This window comes from Schistocerca cancellata, chromosome 2, assembly GCF_023864275.1.
Source record: "Schistocerca cancellata isolate TAMUIC-IGC-003103 chromosome 2, iqSchCanc2.1, whole genome shotgun sequence".
Classification (NCBI taxonomy): Eukaryota; Metazoa; Arthropoda; class Insecta; order Orthoptera; family Acrididae; genus Schistocerca; species Schistocerca cancellata.
The window spans coordinates 210,189,963-210,205,712 of record NC_064627.1 but is presented as its reverse complement, the minus strand read 5'-3'; the positions used below and the strand labels follow the sequence as shown (position 1 = coordinate 210,205,712).

General features: G+C 41.2%; 1 protein-coding gene across 1 annotated transcript in view; it reads right to left on the bottom strand.

Annotated features, from left to right (window-relative positions):
• LOC126152522 (sodium-coupled monocarboxylate transporter 1-like) overlaps nt 1–15,750 on the bottom strand; it is a gene marked incomplete at its 5' end in the record, with an annotated part of 103,152 nt that overhangs the window by 62,908 nt on the left and 24,494 nt on the right. Inside the window, one exon of the mRNA XM_049916012.1 lies at nt 11,199–11,266. Coding sequence (XP_049771969.1) covers nt 11,199–11,266 — 68 coding nt within the window. The remainder of the gene's footprint in view (nt 1–11,198; nt 11,267–15,750) is intronic.

The following is a 15,750-nucleotide window of genomic DNA, read 5'->3' as shown; positions in this document are numbered from 1 at the left end:
AAACAGTGTTAAAGTGTAGCGTTCAAAGGAATTTCTGTAGGTGTAACATGATAATGGAAGCAAGGCATCGAAACATGTTCACAGTATTTGTAGAAGTAGAAAAAGCGTTGTAAAATGCAAACTGGTGCCAGATGTACCATATTTCGGGGTACTGGATACACGTTAAAGGGAAAGATGTGTATGTAAAATATGTAGAAAACCGAATACGAAAATTAAAAAGGGAAGACCAAGAACCAATTACCCGTATTACTCGAAGACAGAATGTAAGACATGGATGCAGGATGCAATTTTATTGTTCCTATTGTTTAGTCTGTACTTCGAGGAAGCATGGTGGTATTAAAATCGCGAGGGACAAGAATATCCTTTATGAGCTGCTGCCCTACCCTGAGGTAGGCTTCTTCAGATTATCTGGAATGCAAAAAATTACGGAAATAGTTTCTGCAAACTTACAGACACAAGTCACGGCGCATGCCGTCCGTAAAATGATTACACGTTGCGAGTACATCGGTAAAATGCGGCTGGGATACCAAAAAGTTGAAAATCTTCACTTCCTGTCAAGTGCGTTCCCCAAAAGAACAGGACAGCTGAAAAAACGCAGAGTCAATATTTTAGGAATTGATAGAATACAAGTAATTAGCTTTAAAATGGGAGCTTAAGGAGATGTGAAAATAAATAGTTTACCCGTTACCATGCGTAAAGGACGCCACAAAAGTTAGGAACAGATGCGCAACAGAGCTTCGCGGATAGGGAGCACAACGTCTACAAGCAGCCCCGCAGACGATTACAGAATAGGAGAAAGTATGATAATCGGGCGCCGAGTGCAAGTAGTGCAGTGGAGTCAGAGACATGGCCTTGGCTAGATTATTCATTATCAAATGTGTAGGACCGTATTCATATACAGAACGTAAATAACCTTATAAATCACAGTGCACATAATTTCTAAAATGATAGCGCTAAAAATAAAAGTTAAGTTTAAGTGTCCGGCAAGGTAATTAAACGCTATGAAAAGGTCGTCATAAATATAAAAAACAAGAATTAATTATGTCTTAAAGATAAGGGAGTCGAACAAAAAGCCAATGTGATACCCTAATACTTCACAGCACCTATGTTAAACTTCTTTAAAAAGGGACAAAAAATGATTGATTTTTGCTAATCATTGAGGAGGCCTTCAAAACCATGCGGTAAGCGATCTCAGATTCCTCAAGTATATTGAGTTTTTGACCCATATGGGCATAACGCTAAATTTGTGTCTTACTGATAGTAGGCAGCCGATGTTCCGCGAATAACGAGTGTAGTTTTATCTGCCCTCTTTGTGTGAGCAGGTGTTCCTGAAACGTAGTTTTAAACATTCTTTACGTTTGTCTAACAGTCATTGTAAATAGTCTGAAGATGTTTACTTCAGGCGAAACGCCTCATTGAAATTTGAATATAAGAGCCTCCGCAACCAAGAGTGTATTTTTATTCTCAGAAATTAGGATGTTCTTCGCAAAACCAATGAGGAGAGGAAAATATGGAAAACATTGTTAAGAATAAGGGATAGGATTGTTGGATATATCTTGCGACATCAAGGAATTTGTATTCGTGGGAGCACCAAAGGATAAAAACTGTTGGCGAAGACAGAGACTGGAAAATTTTCAACAAATGATTGAGGATATTGCGTGCAAGTGCTACACAAACAAAGAGTCACGCACACGCTAGCAATTCATGGCAGGCGGCATGAAACCAGTCAGAAGACACGTGTCTTGAATAATAAAAAAAAAGGAAGAAAAAAAGAAAGTTGCAGGTTGGAAAATAGTACAAGTACACCGTGACGTATACTGGAAGAATGGTGAATGAATGTGACTAACTGGACTTGTTGATCTAGATCTGGAAAAGAACATCAGAATACTATAAACTGTCACAAGTATTTTAAAAATCGTGCTGAGTGTTAATACGATAGGGTTTAAGTGGCACGGAACTTCATCTTCAGCAGAAAAACTGAGTTGGAAAGATGTCTGAAAAAAGAAGGCATATGTTTACAGGTCCAGTGATGTGCTGGACTGAGCAGATAAGGATTTCGAGTTCTCCGGGATTGTGCCAGAGGCTGAGTTACAGTCCATTTCTCTTGGAGGAGGGGGGGGGGGGTGACTGTTGCGTATAATCAAAACTACTAAAGAAACTTTGCTCGTTCCTTTGCACGAGGTTGCAAAGGTCACTAGGAAGAAATGAGAAAATTCGTTCAATTGTAACACATCTACATCTACATTTACATGGATACACTTCAAATAAGAGTCAGGCAGAGAATTCATCGAACCAACTTCACAAAAATTCTCCATTATTCCATTCTCGAACAGCATGTTGATAAAGCAAACAGCTATATGTCCTCGTGCGATCTCTGATTACCCTTATTTTATTATGAATATCGTTTCTCCCTATGTAGGTCGACGCCAGAAAAATACTTTCGCATTCTGAGGAGAAAGTTGGTGACTGAAATTTCGTGATAAGGTTCCGCCGCAACGAAAAACGCCTTTGTTTTAATGATTTCCACCATAAATCCTGTGCTCTGCCCTATTCCCGATAGTACGAAACGTGCTGCTCTTCTTTGGACTTTCTCGATGTACTGTGTGAATCCTATATGGTAAGGAGCCCACACCGCGCAGCAGTACTCCAACAGAGGACGGGCAAGCGTAGTGTAGGCAGTTTCTTTAGCAGAGCTGTTGCATCTTCTAAGTGTTCTGCCGATAAATCGCAGGCTTTGTTTCGCCTTCACCACTACATTTTCTACTTGTTACATCCCATTTTAATTTATTGCAATTATAATTCCCAGGTGTTTAGTGGCATTTACGGCCTTTAGACTCGACTGATTTATCATATAACCGAAGTATAACTGATTCCTTTAAGCACCCATGTGCCTAACCTCACACTTTTCATTATTTAGGGTCAATGCCAATTTCCGCACCGTACTGATATCTTCCCTAAATCATTTTGAAATTCGTTTTGATGTTCTGTCGACTTTAATAGACGATACACAACAACATCATCTGCAAACAACCTAAGACGGCTACTCAGATTATCTCCTAAATAATTTACATAGACAAGGAACTGCAGAGGATCTATGACATACTGCGGGGAACGCCAGAAATCACTTCTGTTTTACTCTGCGACTTTCCGTCAATTGCAGCGAACGGGGACATCTCTGACAGAAAATCACGAGTCCAGTCAACATTATGTAAGCTGTTACATATGTCGTGAAGCATTCATTTAATATCGATGCTGTCATGACTGTCTCCTTTTCTGTTTGATATAGCCGAGTATCCCAGAATTTCGAACGAAAATTAGGACAAGGCGATGATCAGTTCACAGACTGAAGGCAACTAGATGCAGTTAAATGAGGATAACTGTGAACTGGGAAGATTTCGGAGAAATACGATGCAAAGAGTTTACTTTGCTTCTTCTCAGACGTGTTAGAGAAAAATTAGGTTCACTGAGGAAAAAGAAAGTCAGGAAATATTAGCCTGAGCTAGAATTATTCAAAGGTCAGTGACTGTTTATCAGCTGAAAATGCAGTACTTTCCACTGAAAGTAACATTTTATACAGCAAACGACCAAAACTGTAAAATATTTGAGGAATTTCTTTCCATGTACTACAGCTGCACTTGCTTTTCACTTACCGTTCAGAAAACTAATTCTGTGAACGTTGAACCGACTTTAGAGCTGTGTAAAAAATAACAATCTGAGCACCATACAATAACTAACATTACAATATGACCATAGCATGGTGTACAAAACTTCCCACTATCACATGGGGCAAGTTTCGTTTACGTTCATATTGTAAGAATCGGCTAATATAATGCTTAGCTGCCTTGTAGACATAGTTAAAGCATTAGATACGTTTGGAATGACCTGTAGGAAAAAGACGGGTAATGTAGAAGAACGAAGGATATGGACTTAAGATGGGCCGATATTTCTAAATGGGGACAAATTTCAGAAACTGATATCTGAGAGGATAAAAAATAAAGATGTTCATATCATCATATGTCCGGAAATTTGTTCCAAGGAGGCAAATGCACTTGGAGGTGGATGCAGACAGTGTAGGTTTCAATGATGAAAAGCGCACGTGATAACACACAAAGTAAGTGGGAATATTCTCTCTGTTTGATGATGCAACCTTGTTTTATTTTCAGGCGGATTTTCTTTATTTTCTGATTAGTCGTTTCATAGATATAATTTCAAAGCAAGACGCTGCGATTTTGTATACCATTGTAGCTATTGTAGGGGAGAGAACACGGATGTAAAGCTTGAGCTCTCGTTGGTTACATCGTATGTCTTTATTAATAAATACTCTCTGCGTTTGTCAGTCACGACTCTGTAAAGCAATTCGTTAGTAGGTGCAATATATGTGAGACAGTGGTGAAGCGTAGCTGTCACACGAGCTCGCTGTCACTTGTGAAGCGCGATATGCACCTATTCACCAAGGAGGAATGGCAACTTTATGGCCGCATTTCAATACAGCATTGCCGCATTCAGTTGCTGTTGCGAGTGAGGACAATCATATGGAAAGCTGCAAGTGATAGCTTTCTGTACAGTTTGACAGATGACGTCAATACGCGTCAATAAAGTGGCAATGAAATGTGTTGCACATTTTGGCAGTAAATGAAAAATCATTAGCTCTAATAAATACTGCAGGAAAGAATGTTGAATGAAATAAAACTTACCTTACTCCTGCTACCACAGATGTCTACTTGCATCGGCAACGGTTTTATTGTTACGTAAAGACAGTGGGCTCTTTCTGCAATAACTGTTCCAAAGTTTGTGTAAATGACACCCTGAATTCCTTCACTTCGGGGAGTACCTTTCAGAGAGAATCGACAAAGATTTCAAGTATCATTTGTTTTAAAATTCTTCGTCTTCTTAGCAACCCTGTTCTTGACAAACGCCCAAATAAGTTGAATGGCGTGGAATCCGCTATGCGCTACATTCAAGCACGGAAGGTTCCTTTCCTTGTCCACTAAGAGCAATACACTTTCGAAAAGGTATTATTATGACCCAAAGATCTGTCGCACATATTCCAGTGTGTAAGCTTCAGTAAATTCCCCCCATGGCAGGGCATTAAACAGAAGCTCCACATTGTTGGGTTCCTCCTATGCAGTAACGCAGTCCTTTCTCGATTACCTGGAGGGGTTCCGTGATACTGAAATTATCATCTTGTGATATGGAACCTGGTCTACAAGAATCGCAGATCTGTTTGTTAATCTTCTGAGAACGCTCCTAAACCACTCTTTGTTGCGTCTGGCATTCGTCTCAGAATGATAATCTGCATTTTGCACGAATCAGTTTTCGTCCCCGGTGTGTCTTTTTCCAGGACTTGGTGGTGTGTGAATCTCGCCTTTTTAGCCACTCGATCCCTGGTCAGTTTCTCTGTGATAACCATATACGTTTTCCGACACATAATGCGTTTTTTGTTCCTGCCATCTAAACATTCTGGAATGATTTGCACCACACCAACTCTCAATAGTGTAATAGACAGTCCATCCATGTTTGATTTCCCGCAAGAACTCGCCGCTTTTTCCAGAAAATTTGTTATTTTCCATCAGAAAAGGTTATATGTAGAATTTTTTTTCTTTTTGGTATGTGAAGCGCATTTTACGAATAACACGCCAAAGGGTAGTTTCATTTTTATTAGGAAAGCTACCACTTCATCCTTCAACTTTTCCAACACGGCTGCTATAGTTGAAAATGGCTTTTGCACATTTATGTCTTGGATATTCCTTCTAATGATTCCTTGCGTAAACTCGTGTAATGGAGACTTCTTTCGCCTGGCAGAATTAGGTTTTGTTTTTTATTTTTTATTTTTTTTTTACCCCCCCATGAACCATGGACCTTGCCGCTGGTGGGGAGGCTTGCGTGCCTCAGCGATACAGATGGTCGTACCGTAGGTGCAACCACAACGGAGGGGTATCTGTTGAGAGGCCAGACAGACATGTGGTTCCTGATGAGGGGCAGCAGCCTTTTCAGTAGTTGCAGGGGCAACAGTCTGGATGATTGACTGATCTGGCCTTGTAACATTAACCAAAACGGCCTTGCTGTGCTGGTACTGCGAACGGCTGAAAGCAAGGGGAAACTACAGCCGTAATTTTTCCCGAGGACATGCAGCTCTACTGTATGATTAAATGATGATGGCGTCCTCTTGGGTAAAATATTCCGGAGGTAAAATAGTCCCCCATTCGGATCTCCGGGCGGGGACTACTCAGAAGGACGTCGTTATCAGGAGAAAGAAAACTGGCGTTCTACGGATCGGAGCGTGGAATGTCAGATCCCTTAATCGGGCAGGTAGGTTAGAAAATTTAAAAAGGGAAATGGATAGGTTAAAGTTAGATATAGTGGGAATTAGTGAAGTTCGGTGGCAGGAGGAACAAGACTTTTGGTCAGGTGATTACAGGGTTATAAATACAAAATCAAATAGGGGTAATGCAGGAGTAGGTTTAATAATGAATAAAAAAATAGGAGTGCGGGTTAGCTACTACAAACAGCATAGTGAACGCATTATTGTGGCCAAGATAGACACAAAGCCCATGCCTACTACAGTAGTACAAGTTTATATGCCAACTACCTCTGCAGATGATGAAGAAATAGATGAAATGTATGACGAGATAAAAGAAATTATTCAGGTAGTGAAAGGAGACGAAAATTTAATAGTCATGGGTGACTGGAATTCGTCAGTAGGAAAAGGGAGAGAAGGAAACATAGTAGGTGAATATGGATTGGGGGGAAGGAATGAAAGAGGAAGCCGCCTTGTAGAATTTTGCACAGAGCATAACTTAATCATAGCCAACACTTGGTTCAAGAATCATAAAAGAAGGTTGTATACCTGGAAGAATCCCGGAGATACTAGTAGGTATCAGATAGATTATATAATGGTAAGACAGAGATTTAGGAACCAGGTTTTAAATTGTAAGACATTTCCTGGGGCAGATGTGGATTCTGACCACAATCTATTGGTTATGAACTGCAGATTGAAACTGAAGAAACTGCAAAAAGGTGGGAATTTAAGGAGATGGGACCTGGATAAACTGAAAGAACCAGAGGTTGTACAGAGTTTCAGGGAGAGCATAAGGGAACAATTGACAGGAATGGGGGAAAGAAATACAATAGAAGAAGAATGGGTAGCTCTGAGGGATGAAGTAGTGAAGGCAGCAGAGGATCAAGTAGGTAAAAAGACGAGGGCTAATAGAAATCCTTGGGTAACAGAAGAAATATTGAATTTAATTGATGAAAGGAGAAAATACAAAAATGCAGTAAATGAAGCAGGCAAAAAGGAATACAGACGTCTCAAAAATGATATCGACAGGAAGTGCAAAATGGCTAAGCAGGGATGGCTAGAGGACAAATGTAAGGATGTAGAGGCTTGTCTCACTAGGGGTAAGATAGATACTGCCTACAGGAAAATTAAAGAGACCTTTGGAGAGAAGAGAACCACTTGTATGAACATCAAGAGCTCAGATGGGAACCCAGTTCTAAGCAAAGAAGGGAAGGCAGAAAGGTGGAAGGAGTATATAGAGGGTTTATACAAGGGCGATGTACTTCAGGACAATATTATGGAAATGGAAGAGGATGTAGATGAAGACGAAATGGGAGATAAGATACTGCGTGAAGAGTTTGACAGAGCACTGAAAGACCTGAGTCGAAACAAGGCTCCGGGAGTAGACAACATTCCATTTGAACTACTGATGGCCTCGGGAGAGCCAGTCCTGACAAAACTCTACCATCTGGTGAGCACGATGTATGAGACAGGCGAAATACCCTCAGACTTCAAGAAGAATATAATAATTCCAATCCCAAAGAAAGCAGGTGTTGACAGATGTGAAAATTACCGAACTATCAGTTTAATAAGTCACAGCTGCAAAATACTAACGCGAATTCTTTACAGACGAATGGAAAAACTGGTAGAAGCCGACCTCGGGGAAGATCAGTTTGGATTCCGTAGAAATGTTGGAACACGTGAGGCAATACTGACCTTACGACTTATCTTAGAAGAAAGATTAAGAAAAGGCAAACCTACGTTTCTAGCATTTGTAGACTTAGAGAAAGCTTTTGACAAAGTTAACTGGAATACTCTCTTTCAAACTCTGAAGGTGGCAGGGGTAAAATACAGGGAGCGAAAGGCTATTTACAGTTTGTACAGAAACCAGATGGCAGTTATAAGAGTCGAGGGGCATGAAAGAGAAGCAGTGGTTGGGAAAGGAGTAAGACAGGGTTGTAGCCTCTCCCCGATGTTATTCAATCTGTATATTGAGCAAGCAGTAAAGGAAACAAAAGAAAAATTCGGAGTAGGTATTAAAATTCATGGAGAAGAAGTAAAAACTTTGAGGTTCGCCGATGACATTGTAATTCTGTCAGAGACAGCAAAGGACTTGGAAGAGCAGTTGAACGGAATGGACAGTGTCTTGAAAGGAGAATATAAGATGAACATCAACAAAAGCAAAACGAGGATAATGGAATGTAGTCAAATTAAGTCGGGTGATGCTGAGGGAATTAGATTAGGAAATGAGACACTTAAAGTAGTAAAGGAGTTTTGCTATTTAGGGAGTAAAATAACCGATGATGGTCGAAGTAGAGAGGATATAAAATGTAGACTGGCAATGGCAAGGAAAGCGTTTCTCAAGAAGAGGAATTTGTTAACCTCGAGTATAGATTTAAGTGTCAGGAAGTCGTTTCTGAAAGTATTTGTATGGAGTGTAGCCATGTATGGAAGTGAAACATGGACGATAACTAGTTTGGACAAGAAGAGAATAGAAGCTTTCGAAATGTGGTGCTACAGAAGAATGCTGAAGATAAGGTGGGTGGATCACGTAACTAATGAGGAGGTATTGAATAGGATTGGGGAGAAGAGAAGTTTGTGGCACAACTTGACTAGAAGAAGGGATCGGTTGGTAGGGCATGTTTTGAGGCATCAAGGGATCACAAATTTAGCATTGGAGGGCAGTGTGGAGGGTAAAAATCGTAGAGGGAGACCAAGAGATGAATACACTAAGCAGATTCAGAAGGATGTAGGTTGCAGTAGATACTGGGAGATGAAGAAGCTTGCACAGGATAGAGTAGCATGGAGAGCTGCATCAAACCAGTCTCAGGACTGAAGACCAGAACAACAACATTTTTTTTATGTAGGACGAACTTTCAGTATATTCTCTCGGAAGACCGCGCACGGCTCTCGTTCGGCCTCTAAGAAGCACACGCACTGATCACCGTAGATTTTTCACAATCTTGTGAATTATGCGTGGTTTCATACAGGTACGTGGCAACCGACTGTGTTACGATAACTGTTTCAAACGAGTACACAACAACGAATGGGAGCACGATTGTTATCTATCGGGCGGGAAGCCCCGCTGTAAATACTGTGACTATGAACAATGAAGTGGAAATAGTGTCTGGAGGCTACATTGCACACGCGATCAACAGCGCGTAGAGACTCAATAGTAAATAAAGTAATGATTTTATCTTAGCGCTTTATGTAGATCTTTGTGCATAAAAATTACAGTTTTGGAAGGTAACAACAGAGCTTGTATCAACATTTCTCGTTAATACGTACCTTCACTAGGCGAACTGCGGTAATCTACAATCACCATTATTAGGAGAAAATGTATAATCTGAAAGCAAGGAAACTTTGCCTGTACGTAAAGAATGATTGTAGCTTTAAAGGGTAAAAATGACATTTTAGTCCTAATGACGGTCTGACTTCTGTGACTCCACACAGTGAGATTCGCCAAAAATTGCTCGATAAAGCAATTCTACCACGTAATTCCCCCCCCCCCCCCCCTCCGCCTTATTGAACTAAAATTTTACATTCGTGCACCAAAAATGTAACTATTCCCACAATTCTCATAAGATGGAACTCGTAGATGTATGTCATACTCTGTAACCACAATACTAGCTCAAAGTCAAGGGTCAACTACAAGGTGCTGTGGAAAATCATGCCGAAGATATTAGAAGCACAGGTAAGAAGTACAGTTGGAGAATACCAAAATTAATTCAGGAATGATAGAAGATATTTTCGTCTAAACAACTGATAGAACATAGAGCCTTAAAAACCAAAAAGACGTAGTCACATTCGTGGCCTTCACAGAGGCATTTGAGTTCATCGACAGGAGGACTCTTGCAAGGATACTGAAGAAGAGAGGACTAGTCGCCAGTAAACGGGAACTAATAACGGAGATTCTGACAAACATAAGGGCGAGATTTAGAGGGACCACTATCTTGAAAGTGTTTGAAAGGAATGCTGCTGTTGACAGGTAGATGGATTATCCCCATTTTCGTTCAGCGTAGCACTAGACGAGGTGATTAGATAGCAGGGAGCAATAAGCGAGTAATGAACGGAGATATATACAATAAAGACGCTACAAGGACAAGGTGAGGTACGAGGCCATTTATACAACTGAGACGATAACACTGGGATGAAATAGTCCACGAAAACGACAGAAAGAAGATAGAAGAAAACGAGGAAGATCCAAGGCACAAAGAGACGGGATGAGAAATGGCTGCGAAGACTTAGGAAAAAACTGTACTGGATCATGACTATAACAGTAGAAGTTAAACTGAAAATAACAAGGTTTGACAGATATGTAATCAGGATGAGTATGGATAGAATGGCGATATATGATGGGAAACAACAGAGTAGACAAGAGGAAAAACAAGACCCAAATGCGCTGTTGAACGCGAGTCAGACAAGGGGCTCAAGATGATGGAAGGGAAAGAAAATTGGAGAAGCATGTGCGTACCGACAAGATCGACGACAGAGGAGGACATAGTAAAAGAATAGAGAGTCACCACGAAGCAGACAAGAGGATGCTGAAGATCCCAGAAGAGGAAGGAAAAGAATAAAGATATTCTTGAAAGAGGAGGGCAAAATCTAATTCACGAAGGGCCGTAACGCCAGAAGAAGGAAAGGTGTAAGAGGAAGAAGAAAATAAATTGCAGCTTCATTCGTAAACACCATGAAATTCTTCAGTTCCGATAACCTTCTGCTGGAGGCTTTCTTGCCTACAAAACACATTCAGATAGTGAATTTAGTTCGACAAGACAGCAGCAAACATTTTCAGGCGTTATGAAGAGAGCCCTCGGCTCACCTGTTAGTGGACTCAGTCAGTAAGCTGCTGCTACGTGTGTAAACAGTCATACATCACGGAAACTATGCTATGTTTTAGGTATATTATTTATTTACTCACCAACATAGTGTAGAAGATACACACAGCGCATACAATCGGTGAGATCACGTGCACACTGATACCAGAAACTGAAAGAAAGAAACAGAGAATTACAGACACTCGCCTAAAACAATAAGTGAATTGATATGTCTATACGCACATGTGTAATACAGTGTGATGTGATAATTCAGACATTCTTCCGGTAGTATAGTTGAAATACATCTGGCCAAATCAAATATTTCTGTTACTATTAGTTACTTTACGGATATGGCCCGCTAGAACTGAAGGTATACCGGGGCAGTAGAAACAATCTTCTATAATTTCATGAAGTGTTTACTAATAGATCTGTTATGGTTACAGTACATGCGTTTGGTGATAAGTGTCGAACCAACTGGTTCATTCTCAAGCCTGACCTTCGGAAGCAAGATCAGAATGGTAATATATGCTTTACAAAGTGATTGCGGATGACTGTCACAATCAAAATAGGCCTACTTGGCAAAGGTGATTCTGACTTGCTAGGTAATCACATGTTGATTGTGACGGGAATCTGCAGTCACTTTGTAAAGCACGTATCACCGTTTTTGTGTTTGTTATTAAGGTTAGGCACTTCCAGTGCAGCCCCAGTAGGTCAGGCCTGAGAATAAACCATTTTGTTCGAAACTGTCACCAAATATACGAACTGCAACTGTGACAGATTTGTTAATAAACGCTTCTTAGATTACTAGAAGCGTTGCTGGTCCTGTATCAACAAGATGATTAAACTGAAAAATTCTTCTATAATTTAGGACTAGTAAGTGAAAATCAGAAAAAACGATTACCTTGGACATTCAATTTCAATGTAGTCTGTGTCTACATATCTGTTCAACAGTATGCGACTTCATGATGTGTTTTAATAAGCAAATCTGATACCCTACCCTTCCGCTCTAATCTGTTATGTATCAATGTGTCACTGAAACATAGCATGCAACTGACATATTGTCATCCATCTCCTATAAGACGCTATATCTGCATACGTGACACGTTTACAAATACTGTTTCTATTAATTTCCATTGAGTTTAAATGCGGAAGGAGCTTCTGAGAAATCTGTTATTTTCTTAAAAAAATAGCCTTCGTAAATTGCTGCAGTGTACTGTATTTGAGAATTACAGCAAATAGTTACTGAAGACGGTGTAAGATGACAGTGGCGAAAAATAATAAAAAAAATAGATGTTAGGAAAGGACGGCAGGTAAGTCCTTTGTAATGGAAATGAAGAATTACAAAGCCTGATTCACCTGCCTCTACCAATGCCTTCAAATACTACAGGAAATGTTTTCATACCCTCACACTCTCTAAGTACAAACTATTAATCCTCCATAAGAAATGATCAGGACTTTTTTCTAGGAAATTTAATAAAGTTAATATTTATACTGGGCTTCGCTTTTGGTGGGGGCCACGGTTTCCGAGCTATTCAAGAAAAACGCGTTTGAAGGTAACTTTTGAACGTTTTTCTTGAATAATCCGAAATTACGGTCTGTAGCGAAAACGCACCACAGTAGGAAATTTTCCTACAAAAAGGCCCCGTTCTCTAACTCATAAGATCTCTAACGTAGTTGTGTTCCACTCAGAACGTACTTCCTGGGGAGAAATATACCAGGAGCGATCGTAAGGACATCTTTTATCAGCCTTTTAACTAGTCTGGTTATGACCCCTACAATTTCCTCTCGTTTGCCACTCTCACAGAAGCAGTTCCACCCAATGCCCTGGTAATTTATGGTGTAAATTCCAATCTGCCTCTTCTGCATTTTAGCCCTATACTGGTCCCTCTGGTAGTAAGGCAGCTATTCGATTAACATTTGTCTTGATACCCTGTCTAGTACTCTGATTCCGTCATATTCCTTTCCGCATTAATATTGCATACAGGCACCTCATATTTTGCCTTATCAGTCAATTTAATTTACAGCATTCTTGTGTAGCACTCGTACGATCCAATTCCTTCTCTAGTTGTCCCACAGTTTACGTTTCAGTAAAAGTTCATTCTGCGAAGCTACTTTATCAAATATGATGTAAGTTTCATAGTAGAAGACTTGCCTTTGCTATTGTGCCTCTTATACCTTCCTTTCATTGCTTGCCCTTATTATTTTGCTCCAAGGTGTCACCATGTATTACTCCTACTATATATTACCCAGTTATGGTAAGTTTGACGTGAACCCAATTCTGCAGGTACCTAATAACTTAGTCTAGCTTTCAGTTCCCATCAATTCACATTTTGTGCTCAGTACGGTGTTCATTCCATTAAAAACGTTTAAACTTCCATTTTGTTTAAATCTAAACTCATCGCACAATAGGACTATTGTACAGGCAGAGGGGAAAGTTGTGTTTAAGGTAGACACAGACAGATTTTTGTTAGTGAGTCCTTACAAAAAGAGTCCCATCCCACATACCCGTCGTTGCCAACATCGTTGCTCTGAGCGGCTGGCCTAATCATAAAAGAATGTCTAGATTAGGATATGGATAGGACAAGCTACCACACGAATGACGGAAACTGATTAGTGAAAATATTGCTCATTCGGTGCCATGTTCTGTACGAGTGTGGGCGAAGTTCCAGTACCTGGTTTACGTGTGCGCCTACACCATACAATGTTCAGAATTCTGAGAAATTAAGAGGAAGCTGACACTGATGATTTGAGTCTTTACTGGTCTGAGTACCTATTGTTAGATCTACTTTGAATAATACTAGTCTATAAGACTCGATCAGTTGCATGCCAGTATCATATCTGAGCAACCACTTTCCGGTTCTGTTAACCGTGTCATTACGTCGTAGCTGACGTAACTTTTCGTTCCTTATTACTAATCCCAGTTGCTTTTATTATCACCGAAAACCCAGCTCATTCATCAACTCCCTCCTCATCATGAATCAGTTGAGAAAAGTCTGAGGCCACTGAAATACCTGCTGCCCTACGGGCGCTAGGCTGAGCGGATTATGAACCTTCCTGCAACATATACTAATAAGCCTGTAATTTCTACACTGATGACAAAATCGTTATGTTCAAATCTTCAAATGTGTGCGAAATCCTATGGGACATACTGCTTAGGTCATCGGTCCCTAAACATACACACTACGTAAACTAACTTATGCTAAGAACGACACATACACCCCTGCCCTAGGGAGCACTCGAACCCCCTCCGGGAGGGGCCGTGAAATCCATGATTCGGCAACTCAAACCGCGAGGCCACTCCGCGCGGCCCAAAACATTATGATAGTTTGTTTGCCCGTCTTTGGAACGGGAGCATCACCGATTCTGCATATGAGGGATCGCCCACTTTAATGGTAAGTTTGCGGAGGTATGAGGTATTAGATGTTTACGTACAGGTCATGTAATACGAGTAAATAACGAACCGCTGATTTGCGTACGCCGTGATGGCGCTCGATAGCGACCCAGGCCAAATTGGATTGCCGAGACTTCAACTTGACTTTATTAAACTACTGGCCATTGAAATTGCTACACCAAGAAGAAATGCAGATGATAAACCGGTATTCATTGGACAAATTTATTATATTAGAACTGACATGTGATTACATTTTCACGCAATTTGGGTGCATAGATCCTGAGAAAACAGTACCCAGAACAACCACCTCTGGCCGTAATAATGGCCTTGATACGCCTGGGCATTGAGTCAAACAGAGCTTGGAATGGCGTGTAGAGGTACAGCTGCCCATCCAACTTCAACACGATACCACAGTTCATCAAGAGTAGTGACTGGCGTATTGTGACGAGCCAGTTGCTCGGCCACCATTGACTAGACGTTTTCAGCTGGTGAGAGATCTGGAGAATGAGCTGGCCAGGGCAGCAGTCGAACATTTTCTGTATCCAGAAAGGCCCGTACAGGACCTGCAACGTGCGGTCGTGCATTATCCTGCAGAAATGTAGGGTTTCGCAGGGATCGGATGAAGGGTAGAACCACGGGTCGTAACTCATCTGAAATGTAACGTCCACTGTTCAAAGTGCCGTCAATGCGAACAAGAGGTGACCGAGACGTGTAACCAGTGGCACCCCATACCATCACGCTGGGTGATACGCCAGCATGGCGATGACGAGTACACGCTTCCAATGTGCGTTCACCGCGATGTCGCCAAACACGGATGCGACCATCATGATGCTGTAGACAGAACCTGGATCATCCGAAAAAATGACGTTTTGCCATGCGTGCACCCAGGTTCGTCGTTGAGTACACCATTGCAGGCACTCCTGTCTGTGATGCAGCGTCAAGGGTAACCGCAATCATGGTCTCTGAGCTGACAGTCCATGCTGCTGCAAACGTCGTCGAACTGTTCGTGCAAATGGTTGTTGTCTCGCAACCGTCCCCATCTGTTGACTCAGGGATCGACACGTAGCTATACGATCCGTTACAGCAATGCGGATAAGATGCCTGTCATCTCGACTGCTAGTGATACGTGGCCGTTGGGATCCAGCACTGCGTTCCGTATTACCCCCCTGAACCCACCGATTCCATGTTCTGCTAACAGTCATTATATCTCGACCAACGCGAGCAGCAATGTCGCGATACGATAAACCGCAATCGCGATAGGCTAC